The following is a 13,700-nucleotide window of genomic DNA, read 5'->3' on the forward strand; positions in this document are numbered from 1 at the left end:
GACACCCAAGGAGAGGATGAGGTGGCTGGAAAATAAATAGAAGAAACAAAACCCCTTGGGTCCATTCAAGATGCTGTTAGAGGCAGCCTTGAAGAGTGTGTGCCCAGCCTTGCTGTGCCCAGGGCTCAGAGGTCCCACAGGTCACCTCATCCTGCCACAGCCCCACTGAGATGTGCATCTCCAGAGGACAGTGCAATGGCACCAGTGCAGAACCAAATGCCATGTGCAGAGCTCCTCATCAATACATTCTCTTTTTGCCATCATGTTTGTGGAGGTTTTCTCTTTTGCTGATAAATATTTGCTCCTCAGCATGCTGTTCTTTTTTTTTTTTTAATTTTGGTTGTTTTTATTTATCTAATCCTTGCTCTGAAAAGCCCACAATGTATTGAATCACTACATGGTTTTGATTCTATATTTGAAGAACTGTGACTTTCTGCCCACAGAAATTAAATTTAGATGGAATTTACAAGTTAGTAAATATAGCTGGTATTCCAGGGTATCAGCAAAGGGATCCTCCAGAAATTCTAGATGCCATATTCCCTTGCATACAACCAGACACAGTGCCAAATATCAGTAAACAAACACGGTGCACTCTTTTCCAGGGATAAATCAGAGGGACTAAGAAGGGCACTCTTTTTAACCCATACAGTCAAAAAGCTATTTAAGCATCAAACTCCTGCTCTGACTCTCCCAGTTCTCCAGCTGCAGAATGAGGAGGAAGGAATTTACCCCATCTCAGAGGCCTCTTGTGAGGGTAAGCAAACAGGGCATGGATGCCACGCTGTTAGGGCTACCTAAGGAGAGAAAAAGAGGAGGGGAAAACTTCCCACAGATCCACCTTTTGGCCAAATGGCTGGAAAACAGAGATGGTGTCACCAGAGGCACAAGGTTTACATTAACCCTGCCTGGAGGCTCCAGGCAGCACCAGGAGCTGAGGACCAGGCACAGCTGCTGTCCAGCAAACACAGAAGTGCCACAAAGAAATGAATGTAGCAGGTTGCCATGATGGACCTGTGGGGCCCAGGGCTTGATTCCACTTCCTAATATTCTTGTGGTTTCAGACCCATTTTTAATTGCTTTTTCTCATCAGGGAAAACAAGTGTGTGAGCTGCAGGTCTTTGTTCTGTAAACTATCAAGTGCTAAGAGAATATAAGTATTATCACTGCTATTTATTTCACCCTTTGGTGTTTTGTCTCTCTTTCCTGATTGGTTTATGATGACGAATGTCAGAGCTCTGTTCCCAGTTACACACCTTCTGGGCAAAGAGACAATGCAATGTGACATTTAACACAGTGTACCAGAGACCATCCTCCCTCTGCTGAATACTAAAATCACATACACAGCAAAAAGCACTTGTAACAATAGATGTATCTTTTATTCACAGATAAAAACTGAAGCAAGCTGTTATAATACATATTTATACAAAGGATTTGAAAAAACCATAAAAAGGAAGATGATTAGAAAATATGATTCATTATGAAATGTGGTATTACATACACTATTAAACCTTTTCAAAAGTATTTGTTTGGCAACAATTTATCAATAGTTTCCACACTTAAGTGGCCTCCTTCAAAAAAGCACAAATCTCATGCAGCATGTATAAACTTGATCCTGAGGGTTTGCCTTCCTTAGAAAAACTGTAAAAAGATATACTATTTGTCTTAAAAGTTCAAAATGCAAATGCTATATTTATAGTCAAAACTATATAAAAATATGGACCTAACTTAACATTTACAAAAACTTTTTGCTCCTTTTTTTTTTTTTTGCTTGTTTTATGGTTTTGGTAATAAACATAATTCTCAATTCCTGCAGTCAGAGAGGAAAAAAGAAAACCAAAACAAACCACAGTGCCCTTTGTAGACTTCCTCACATTAAGTTTACGACTCCAAAAAAGACCAGGTCTGTGAAAAGTGAGGTTAGTAACCAAGGAAGTAGGTAAGCAGTTAATATATATCTATATATGTATATATAAAATGGAAAACAAACATTTATTTTGATCTGGAAAAGTAATAATACAAAACCTGAAGGTAAAACAATCATTTCAAAATGCCATAATACTCCTTCTCAATAGATAAATGTTCATAAAAATATCTTGAACCCTAACCAAGAAAACAATTATAATACAATTTTAATTCTGCTACATAAAACAGCTTTTCTATGAAACAAGAAGGCAAGTTCAGGTATGAAAACATAATTTACTTATTGCTTTTGCTACAATGTCGTTTGTTTTTACATATAGTCATAAATACACTATACAGTATAAAATATTTCGTAGGAATACATTTTGTGGTCTGCTTAGGTTTGCTGGCTTTAATTCTAGCACCAAATACAAAAATGAAAATCAAATGAACTTTAAAGGCACTTCCATTTCATGTTTGTTTGTTTGTTAATTAAAATCAGGGTTTGTACTAAATTTCTTCACTTCCCTCTGGTAGAAGCAATACTTGTTCCTACTTTTACCTTTGTACAGCTCAGGTCACATTGAGGCACCAAATGATTTATGAACATTCCCCCCTCCTCAGCTGTTTCTTTCTCTTACAACATTCATTGTTGCTTTTTAGTCTTCACCTTTCCTCCTTCACTTCCCAGCTACTTTTTCCTTTTACTTCTTCATGTCAGACGTCCCAGCCTCACTTCCCTCAGTCCCTTGAGAAACCTCTCCTCAAACCTCCACCTCCCGCACCGCATCCTGCGCATCGCTTATCCCGATGTCGAAACACGTCACTATCATGATGTGTGACTTGCACAGGTTAACGCACTGCTCCAGCTCCTCTGTCACTTGTTCCAGTGCCTCCAGGTACTCCTGCGACTCCTTATCAAGATCAGGATCCACTTCAACTGTCAGACAAAAAAAGTACTGAGTAAGAGAAACAGCTTATCATAAAACGTTATTCTATCACAAAGCAGCCAACGTGGTAGAGTAAAATTTAGTTTCTCTTGAACTAAGACTTTTTTCCCCCACTTTGTTCAGCAGATACAAAGCTCTATCTTGAGGCTTCAGTTATGCACAACACTCAATCTGGGAACAAATCTCATGCCTCAGTTTCCCAGATATAACATGGATATATGGAAAGACTTTTTCCTTCTTTGGAAAGAAGAATAATAAAAGAATAATAAAAATAACATTTAATATTAATGGCACCATTTAAATGTTCTCTTCTTGTTTGTTTAGATGGGTTTTTTTTGTTCAAATAGCATATTACAGAAACACAGATTGAGTCACAGAGTATTTTAGGACTCAATTCAGCAAAATATCTTAGCAAGTGATTAAGTTCTTCAGTGGGACTGCTGACAGGCTGCAAATCTGTTAGAGGTTGATCATACTCCTGTTTTTGCAAAATACTTACAGTCTTCTTTCCACTTATTTGGATCCATCATCAACCTGCACTTTGTCTCTTCCAACTCTTCCTTCAAAATTTCGTGCTTTGCCTTTATTTCTCTGATTCTCTGCTGGCGCCTCTCCAGGATCTTCAGCTTGGTATGGAAATACATCAGACCCTTTTAAGACACAGAAAGACCATTCCATGAATTTTCCTGTTGTGAGCCAGCCCATAACACTGACAAAAATTGCTCCCAGCTCACTACTCATAAGATTGAGCAGGTGGGTTGTTTTATTTGGTTGTGAGGTTGGTGGTGTTTTTATGGGTTTTTGGGGGGTCTTTTGATTTGAAGTTTACATTAATGGATTCTAATTTTGAGGAACTGCAAGCTACATCACTTGAGCATTTGTTGCACTTCTCTGAATTAGCAAAGATCTCTTAATACATTCTGAAGTTACTACTGTTTGTAGATAATTCTTTTTCCAGCAGTGAAAATGATAAACACAGCCTAATGATAATGTGAGAGTTAAAGTTAATACTAAAACATGAATTCTTATTTTCTAAAAAGTATTCCTACCTTCTCAACATCCTGGAAAGGCTTTACAAAAGAAAGGGGAAAGAGGCATCAGTAGAACATAGAATTCTGGTCTCTAAAATAGAATTAGCTGAAGTGTTTTCCAATTACAAGTAAGTCAAACTCAGTATATCCCTGATTTAATAGAATCCTATCATTTACATAAAGAGTTAATGACCCTATGGTTGAGGGAGGCTGTAAGGTTCCACCAGCCAGGCTGGGATTATGAAGTCTTCTCATAATGTATTCACTGGTAACTTCCATTTACACCATCACTCATGTTAGACACAATTAATTTTAGACAGTAATAATTTTCATTTTCTGTGTTAAGGGTACCCAAACATATGAATTGCAAAATTAATAATTATAGTACTTTAATTGCACTCAATTTCCTGAACACCATTCTGGCATTCAAGCAAGGAGTTTGTCTGTATATTGTAATTTAAGTTGTCTACAGTTGTAAAATATGTGCTGACCTCGGTTTCCTCTTGTCTGTGTCGCTGTAATCGTTCCACATCATCAATCTCATAAACTTTAATTTCAAATGGCTCTTTCAAAGTGCCTGGCAAAGGTGGCAGATCAACCCATTGGCCAGTGACACTGGGTTTTCTTCCTAAGGATGCAGCATCTGGCAATGGTGCAGGAATCAGTCTGCGACGCTGGAGACCTAAAACACAAAAACAAACATTCCTCAGGCTCCAGGAGACTAACACACTGCAGAACATCCTGCAGTGGATTAAAGAAAGATCTAGGTTCTCAGTATACTTAGGAAGAAATGATCTTCTTGATCTTTTCCTTTTAGTAAAATACCCTCAGGCTGCTAATTGAGTTACTGCCTTGACAAAGTAGGTTTCACTTGCTTCCCAGATGGGAGCAACAGCAGTTCCTCTCCCAAAGCAGATGTCTGAACATCAGTTCTTTATTCTCTCCTTGCAGAAATATTTCTCCTGGATTGATTTTTCTTTGGTGGACTACAATGGTATTCATTACCTTGCAAAGGCAGTGAGATAGTGAATAATCTAAAACTAATACTGATAATGACTTACTTATCTGGAAATCTTCTGCTCCGCCACTTAAAGCCAAGCAAGGCTACCTAAGATCCCTGTCACTGCCCTACATCTTTGCAAAGCTCGAACAGTTCCCTCCAGAACCAACTGCTATTTTAGGGTGCTAAATACCATCAGTTTTCAGTGATTTTGTGGGATTGAGAGGCATCCAGAAGGCATTAACCAAGCTGCAACTTGAGCTCCTCTAACGCTGAGACATCTCACACCTTTGCACCAGCACCCAGAAGCTCAGTGCATAACAAAACTCACCAATTCTGGGAGCCTTCAATAGAATGCTCCCAGGATTTTCCAAGAAAATCCTACTGCTCCATTATCCTTCTGCTAGGGTTCAAGTTTCATGAAGCAGAGACTGACATATCCTTCAGAAATGCTGATGCTTTTGATTGCAAGAGTTGGCACTCTAGTGCCCAGCATTTTTTGTGATTATTCTCTTACTGTTCTCTAAAAATCCGACCTTTACAGTACATGACTCAAGCATGAGTACATGCATAGAGCTGCTCAGGCAACATTAACAAGTCTGCAGCCTAATCCTTAAAAGGAGGGCTGAAGGCCACCAGAAACAAGCTGAAATGACACAAGGCAGCAGTAAATTTAAGCTGGCTTTAGGTGACTGGTGACAATAAATTAAGTAGTTAATTGCCTCCTCTTATTAAAAAATAACTCAGAGGTGAAGATTCTTATAAGGGAACACATCAAACAGACAAGGCAGCTCTGCTCAAAGGACAATGCTGCCAAAATAACTTCTGGGCTAAGACCTCTACAGGAGATGTAAGCACAAATCAAGGCTGTCAGATAAGCCCTGTCATGAACTCCAACACGAAATCAAATGAAGACAAAATCCCAGCAGGCACCCCCAAAGCAAAACACCTCCATTGATATCCCAAAAGTTACCTGCTTTACATATTCTTAAGAAAAACATCTCTCATTCTTAATTGTATCCTTGCTGATTTCTAAGTAACAAGAACAAAAGGGGAATGTTTTCAAAAGAGGAAGCCTTGATTCCACTTCTACAAAACTATTCTCACAACCCCAATCTGTTCAGCCTGAAACAGCATTGCAGTCCTGTTGGACAAAGCCACACACTGTAACCCTGACCCTGTAACTGCTGACAGGAGATCCCTCTGAGGAGGACACCAAACAGATGTGGTCAAACATGCAATAAGCAAGCAAACTTTATCTCCTTCCACTGTACAAGCCAGGGTCAACACAATTTCTCCATTACAGGATAAGGAGACAGGTTTACAGCAACATACATGGGAGTAGGATGTGTCCTTAAATCCAGAGACTCCAACATAGTCTGGTGTTACACAAGTCACTCCAAGAATATCTAATAATGAGCTAAGATTACAATTTTTTTAGAACAATAATAGGTCTGAACCAAACATTTCTCGTAAGAAATATCTGATGCACTTCCTGGCAAGCTGCATTTCATGCATAAAACACATTATTTTCTCAAAGTCTACAGCACTCCAAAAAAGTAATACATAATTTACTGATATAGAGCAATTACAACTGGAAAAAGAAATAGTTTGTCATTTTTAAAGACTTTATAAGTATTTCCTGGGGCAAAAACAAATACAAATCCATCAGTGGGTAATGCCTTCTCAATATGTGTGCAACTTACACAGCTGTTAATATTGATTTGTGGGAAAGGTTTAAGAGGCAGATATGCTATGGAAAGAGAAGAGCAGCAAATGTTACACTAAGTTTCCAAAATGATTTATCACTTGCTGAAGCAACTCAGCTTCCTTGACCAGAAATACCCTTGAGATCAACTTCATTCATTTAGTTTTACTGCAGAACTGAGCCTCGTGGGTATCTACAGGGATTGCAGTAATTGCCACGTACCAACCAGAAGTTCAGACCCAGCACATTGCTGATATTAGTTCCTACTGTATTTCCAGCAGTCAGTATGTCCAGGCTGCTGAAGGAGGCTGCTGGTCATGATGTACATGGCACTCGTTGCCATTGGTTCATTACAATACCCCAGGATCTCAACCTAGATCTGAGAAATGAACGCTGTAACACCAACCACATGAGCCAGATTTTGAAGCTGACTACAAATGCACTTGGACTGCAGCTACACTTACATGAGCACCAGCAGTGAGAGCAATAGGAAAAGGCACCAGAGGGAAGGAAAGGGGACCTGGCCCCCATATGCCCAACTTTACATGGTGTGGTCAGACACAGGGAGCCAGAGTTGCCTCTTCCAAGCAACTCTCCCAGTCAGTTTCCTACTGTGTATAGTATCCACACACACAGCCTAAAACTTCTTAATATAAATACTATTAGAGTGCAATACAATAGTGTTGGGCTTAGCTAGTAGCATTCACCTAAGAGTCACTGCATCTTACACACACACCCTACTGCTCTAAGCCTTACCTTTGGGTAATCTAATGCACATTTAGCAATCCTCATTAATTCACAAACACTTTTCTCCCCTCCCAGCCAATTCCTTTGTTTCTAAATTACAGTCCTAGCCTGTCTCCCTGGCATTCTCTCACAGACACCTAGCAGCTGAGCTCCTCCTCTCCTCACTGCCCTCCTCTCACCAGTTTTCCAGGATCACTCACTTGATCCTCACAAAAACTCATCAGCACTCAGCCAGCACCTCACTTTTCCCAGCCCACCTATAACACCCTCCTATTTCGGCCACCCTGGCCCTGCTGAGAGAGGGAGGAAGGAATGTCCCCCACCTGCCGGCAGCCACCTGCTGCCTCCTCCCTTACAGGGAGGCTGCCGGCACCCCGGGGCACCCACACCTCTCCTGCCCTCTGCACCACAGCACCTGTGTCACACCTGCAGCTTTGAAGTAAAATAAATGACAAGTAGCTGCTGTCACAGCAATACACATGCACACACAAGTGCATGCAGCCAGTCCACCTCCCTGCTTTGAGCTCCCTCCAAGCCTCCTCTCCTCTCTGTCAGAGATGCCACAAAACGCCTCCATACTGGGGATGCAATGCAGCACCAACAAACACCTGGCACCAGTAAACGCCTCCATGTCTCACCTGTTGACCGTTTCTTGGGGGATTTAAGGCTCCTCATGCGGCCCGGGGAGGACATCCCGCTCTCGCTCATGGAGTCGTGTGCCGAGGAGGCGCTGCCGGTGGCCTCGCTGTCCCGGATCATGCTCTCGTAGCCGCTGCTGCCCCCGCTGTGGTAGAAGAGAGCCGTCCTGCCCATGGCTGGCGGCAGCTCCCCGCTCAGCACGCTGCTGTTGTCGCTGCCATGCCCGCTGCTGTAGCGCTGCGGCCGCCGCGGTGCCGTGATCTTGCTGTAGGGGGACGGCAGCACCGGCATCTGCGACTTCTCGTCGCTGAGGTTGATGCCGCTGTCATTGCCGCTGTCAGAGTCGGTGGAGCCTCGGAAGTGTCCCGCCTTGGCAGAGCCGCCCGACACCAGCTCGTTCACGCGGCTGTTGGCCGCCCTCATGGCCTGCTTGGTGCCCATGATGGTGCCGCGGCCGGGCTTGCCGCTGACGGGCTGCACGGAACGGGGGGCTGCCTTCCCACCAGGGGCCAGGCCAGAGCCCTTCCCTGCAGGCTGTGCCAGGGACTTCACAGAGGAGCTGAGAGACTTTGACCCACTGGCAGAGAGGCCCCGGGTTTTACTCCCGTTGGCTTGCACCTTCTGGTTAGCTGTGGGTTTGGCCTGGCTGTTTTTACCAGGTGCAGGGGCGGGGAAGGGCAGTGGTAAACCCATACTGGAAGCAACGGGAGGGACCCCCAGCCTGGGGACAGAGCGCCCTGCACGGCTGCTGCCAGTGCTCCCGCTGTCCCTCACCACGCTTGCTTTGGATCCAACTGATGTCAGGCTGTCACACCTCTCCAGAGACATGTGGCTCCCGTATCGGTGCACAGTTTCACTCTTTGACGCCTTCACCTTTAAGCTGGACGTCATCTTGGGCAAAGAGTGGTCACCCTTCAAGTTCATTTTGCAGCTGGTGCTTTCACTAAAGTAAGAGCCAGCTTTCAACCGCAAATCTGCTTCGTCTTCAGCCTTTGGCGTGGCAGCTCTGGCAAAGTCCAGGCCAGAGGCTTTCCCCCCACCGTTACCCAGACCAACAGGTTTCTGCTCCAGGCTCGATTTACGCACAGGAGGTGTTGGAGGTGTTGGCCCACCTGGTCTGGGCAACATGGTTGATTTCTGTGGTGCGTTCTTCTTTCCCAGGGATGATTTCAAGCTGCCAGTGGCCAGGGGAGCATCTGAATTCCCTCGGGTCACACACTCTGGCAAAGTACTGTTAGCGTGTGACACTGGCGTCACTCCCAATGTGGTGGCTCCTCTCTTCAGCTGTGGCATCTTCATCGCAATTTCTGACTTCTTGGCAGCTCCGCTGGAGGATTTGCAGGCCATTTCACAACCATCCACAACCCTCTGAGAGCAGGCAAGCATAGTCTGTGACTTTGTTGGCCTGGATGCTGTGCCAAAACCCTGGGCAGCTTTTTCTGGCTGCTTCTCAGTACCAAACGTGTGAGGTTTTGGAGACAGCAGCGACTCTGCAGGTTTTGCTTCCAAGTGATAATCGGTGCGTAACAGCCAAGGATCTTCAAATATACCATGTGGATTCTGCAGCTCTTTATAGCTGAGGACAGTATTATTGTGGATTGGAGAAGAGGTAGTTTTTGTTTTCCTAGGAAGACTAGAATGTATTGTTTCTATTACAGGCGCATCACGAGAATTACTAAATTTGATTTTTACTGGCTGATCAGTGACACAAAAAGCACTTTTTATCTGAGATGCTTTGGTAGTTTCAGAGGTTTGAGGGCTTTTACTGATGCCTGAGGAAAGCTTGCTGGAACTCAAGCTCTCACTCTCCAGCTCAGAGAAGCAAAATCCACTGTCATTCAGAGCACTTTTCAGGGGGACACATAAATGGGAGGAGTCCAAGTTGAAGGGTTCCTCGGACTTATTACAATTGTAAGATGACTGTGCGACAAAACTGTCACTAGACTGGGCTCCATCACTTTCAATTGTACAAATGCTGACTTCACTAAGCCACGAACTGATGGAGGAACGTCTGCTGCTGGTAAAGGGATCCTTAGCAAAGGGCACAACAATATCAATATTTACACCAGTAGAAGTCTCCTGTGAGGTATAAGCATCAAACTCATCATTTATGCTGCTGATAATACTGACCGGCCTTGAACCCGATGCAAGGGCCTGAAGGGAGCAGTCACTGTTAAAGCTAATGATACTGGAAGGTCTCCCATTATCCATAATTCCACTGATAGAGAGCTCTTCCACCACTGTGAAAACAAGCTCATCCTCTCCATTCAGCTCAACAGGCTGCTGCAAAGTCACTGTGGTGGTCAGTATATCCCGATCAAAACATTTCCCTCTGAATGCTGACCTGAAGCTGTGTACCTCTATCGCACCTGACTGACTCTGGGTGTTGCTACCAACAAGGAATGTGCTTCCTAAAGGGTTTTGCTCAGGTTTGTTTCCCATCTGTTTGCTCATTCCCACAGGAGGAGTCCGAACTGCATTGCTATTGTCTGGCTCCAAATTCTCAGCTTTGGAGCTTGGGGAGTGTTCTCTCTGCTGTGGAGGGGGAGGCGCTGGGCTTGGCAAGGGTCTCTTCACATACAAAGACTTTTCCTTAGTGACACACTCAGCTGTGCCCTTATTCTGCTCTGGATTCCTCAAAGGGCTACACCTTGAAGTCTGCAGGGAATCCGTGATTGTCTCTCTCTCCCCCTCTAGGATAGAGTCTATTATTTTGTTGTCAGCTCTGCTCTGCTGCTTGGAAAGCTCTGCTTTCAAGTGAGGTGTGCTATTTTCTTGACAGTTGCCATTGCCACCCCTTGGTGCAACAGCCTGGAAAGGAAGGTTATATCCTTTTTTGGGAGATGCAGTTTCTTGTGGAATTAGTTTCTTAAATCCTCCAGAAGGAGAGGATACTTTCTCCTTTATCAACTTAGACTGTGCATTTTCTGTACTTCCAGGAACAGGACTACAATTGGACCCAACAGAGATTTCTCCACAAGCAAATTTCATGGGTTCCTCACTTCCATCAATGCACTCTAACCTTTCCTGCAGTTCAGCAAAAGTGTTGCATTTGAAATGGTCCTTGTCAGAACTCCTACTAATAGCAGAATTGTCTTTGTTTCTCTTCTTATTTAGGGATGGGATAATGGGAACAAACTCTGGTGGACCTTCATTATCTGTCAATTCCCTGTCAGACAAAGCTGCACCGTTGGGACCAACATAGATGACAGTATCACAAGACTGTTCACTGCTGGAGGAATAGTCAGGATCACTGGATATGTTCAGGACAGGAAGGTCAGGGTCAAGGGCAACAGTTCGTGGGTGGAATGGTCGCAAATGGGGCGGTCTCCGGACATGTCCTTCTTCACACGAACTCTCTCCTCCAGACGAGCTGGATGCATACTGCAAATGACAAGTAACAGTAAATTTATTAGTAGCAATTTATAGATAAGCATATACATATACAGAAATTGATTAAAAGGTCAGATTGCAATACAATCTGTGCTTTGTGTATACTATCATAACTACATCTAGTGGGAAAATATTAGAGGGGAGGGAAAACTGAAATAACATGCTACATAGATTTTACTGTATTAGTAATAATATAACAATCACACCTTTTCAGATAATTTCCATTAAATATTATGCATTGTCTTTCTCCTCAATTGTTTTCTGTTCCTCCTCTATTGATTTTCAATTAATACTGACAGAAGCTTTTGAGATAGTTCCACATGTAAGCAAAGAAAGAATACGTGTTTGAAACAAAAAGAAGGGAATTTCAGGATTAAGGATGGGGGGCAGGATGATGGCTCAGTGCCAAGTCATTTGTCAGTTCCTCTCCTGAGATTTTATGCATTTTGTATTACTTCCTACCATTGAGAAATCCCATGTTCCCCTACTGAGAGGTTAGGAAAACTCATTTTCAAATGAATTAATTTCTGCTTGTTTGTGAACCAACCTTGGATTTCTTCTTTCTCATGCGGTGGATTCGCGATGCGAGCTGAACAGTTGTGAGTGTCTCTGCATAATTGGCTGGGGAGTCAGAAATGTGTGCAATCATAGTAGTCCTGCAGTTTATATTCCCAAGTGATTCCCTCAACAACATTGTCAACTTGTTGTCCCTGTGCAAAAAAAATAAAAAAAACCTAGATTATTTAGAGAAACCACCACCTTTTTTTTTTGCAGAATTCTACACCACAAGCTGTGCTTTCACTCTCATGTACTCATGGTACGAGTAGATAAGAAATATGCTCCTGTTATTGACCACACTTAGAATGTGTCTAAATGTACACATACCAAGGTACCAATATTTTAATTTATCTGCCTGTGTATTTACAGTATGGTAAGTCATTCTGTTGCTTAGAAAATTGTAAACCAATTGACTGATAATTAGTTTTCTCAGGTTTAGGTCATACTACCCCAAGAGCTCATGACTGCTGTATTTTCAGCTGAACAGACTTAGTACCTGGATAGTTACACTCTGTGAGTTCTATGCAAACACTTTTAACAATAAGAAATATAAGAAGTCAACAGAAATTGTAAGAAATCTCTAACTGGACGTAACAATGTTAGATATCAGAAATACAAGTGTCACCCCAACTAATCTACTTTCCTTTCTGCCACCTGTGGTCTGCTCTGACACAGCAAAAGGGAAGCAGAACTTCTCTCCAAAGGCTTTCCTGGTGATGTAAAGCCTCCACTGTGGACAGTAAAGCTGACAAGACAAGTGACATTTTGTCCTCCACTGGTCTCCAAGACATCTTTCCCCCCAGCTCCTTGGAGTAGGAAGCTCCCTGCTCCCTGAGCAGTTCCAACCTGAGGGAACTCCTGTCATGTCTGGTCACTAAACCACAGTAGGTGACCAAGTTGAGGATCTGCCCTTCCCTCTTCTAACCCATCCATCCTCTTACTCCATACATAAGCCTAGCAAGTAGCCTGAGGAAAATATCTCTCTGTCTAATACAGAGAAAAGAAGAAAAACCACCTGTTTGAGATGCATCACTAGATAAATATGTGAAATGACATGATTGATAATGCATTATAACTTAGTGCTGTTGTTAAGACAAGCAGCAATTAAATTTAAGGACTGAAGGCCAAGTTCTGGTAAGGGCGCTTACAGTGTGGCTGTTGTGTTTAAGCTGGGGCTCCCCACAGGTGTGTTAGACACAAAATTGTTGTCACAGACACTCCACAAAGGAACACACCTAAACATTCACTTCTGCTAAACTAATGTGCAACATGGTGGTCTTTTTTTTTAATTTAAAAGATGTATCATCCAAAAAGACACACAGAAATAACAACCTTTGATGACCATACTTGATCAATACTCAATTATTTTCCAAAATTTCAGTACAATTTTTACAATTCCAAAAAAAGGATAAAATCCTATGAATTTTGGTTTCAATTATTCACTAAGTCCAGCTGGCTGAGATCAGCCAGAAATTCCAAATCTAGGAAACAAAGAGAGAGAAGGAAAGAAAACATCTTAGCCATTTTTCCCTCACTTTTTCAATAATCAAACCCTCCTCAACACTTCACCCAAATTCAGTAGACCAATATATCATTTTTGACCATCTAACTAAGAATTTCATGTTACCTGAACATTTGAAAACCTGTGTGTATGTTGATATGGACAAATAGACAAAAGATATGTGCATCTCTAGGAGTGGCCTTAAAAGAAGGCAGACCCCTCTCTGCCTTCAACTTCATATTAGGTGAACAGTAAATTGTTCAACTTCAACTTC

General features: G+C 42.7%; 1 protein-coding gene across 3 annotated transcripts in view; it reads right to left on the reverse strand.

Annotated features, from left to right (window-relative positions):
- Positions 1-1,501: 1,501 nt before the first annotated feature.
- KIF26A (kinesin family member 26A) overlaps positions 1,502-13,700 on the reverse strand; it is a 94,795-nt gene continuing 82,596 nt past the window's right edge. For 2 of the 3 annotated variants that reach the window (XM_064714063.1, XM_064714065.1), the window contains 6 exons: positions 11,915-12,077; positions 7,974-11,358; positions 4,372-4,562; positions 3,899-3,919; positions 3,349-3,499; positions 1,502-2,839 (listed from right to left, as the gene is read on the reverse strand). In XM_064714063.1, the coding sequence (XP_064570133.1) occupies positions 2,664-2,839; positions 3,349-3,499; positions 3,899-3,919; positions 4,372-4,562; positions 7,974-11,358; positions 11,915-12,077 (4,087 nt within the window). In that variant the 3' untranslated portion in view covers positions 1,502-2,663. The remainder of the gene's footprint in view (positions 2,840-3,348; positions 3,500-3,898; positions 3,920-4,371; positions 4,563-7,973; positions 11,359-11,914; positions 12,078-13,700) is intronic. The other variant, XM_064714064.1, reaches the window with a different exon arrangement.

Source organism: Zonotrichia leucophrys, chromosome 5 (assembly GCF_028769735.1).
Source record: "Zonotrichia leucophrys gambelii isolate GWCS_2022_RI chromosome 5, RI_Zleu_2.0, whole genome shotgun sequence".
NCBI classification, from domain to species: Eukaryota; Metazoa; Chordata; class Aves; order Passeriformes; family Passerellidae; genus Zonotrichia; species Zonotrichia leucophrys.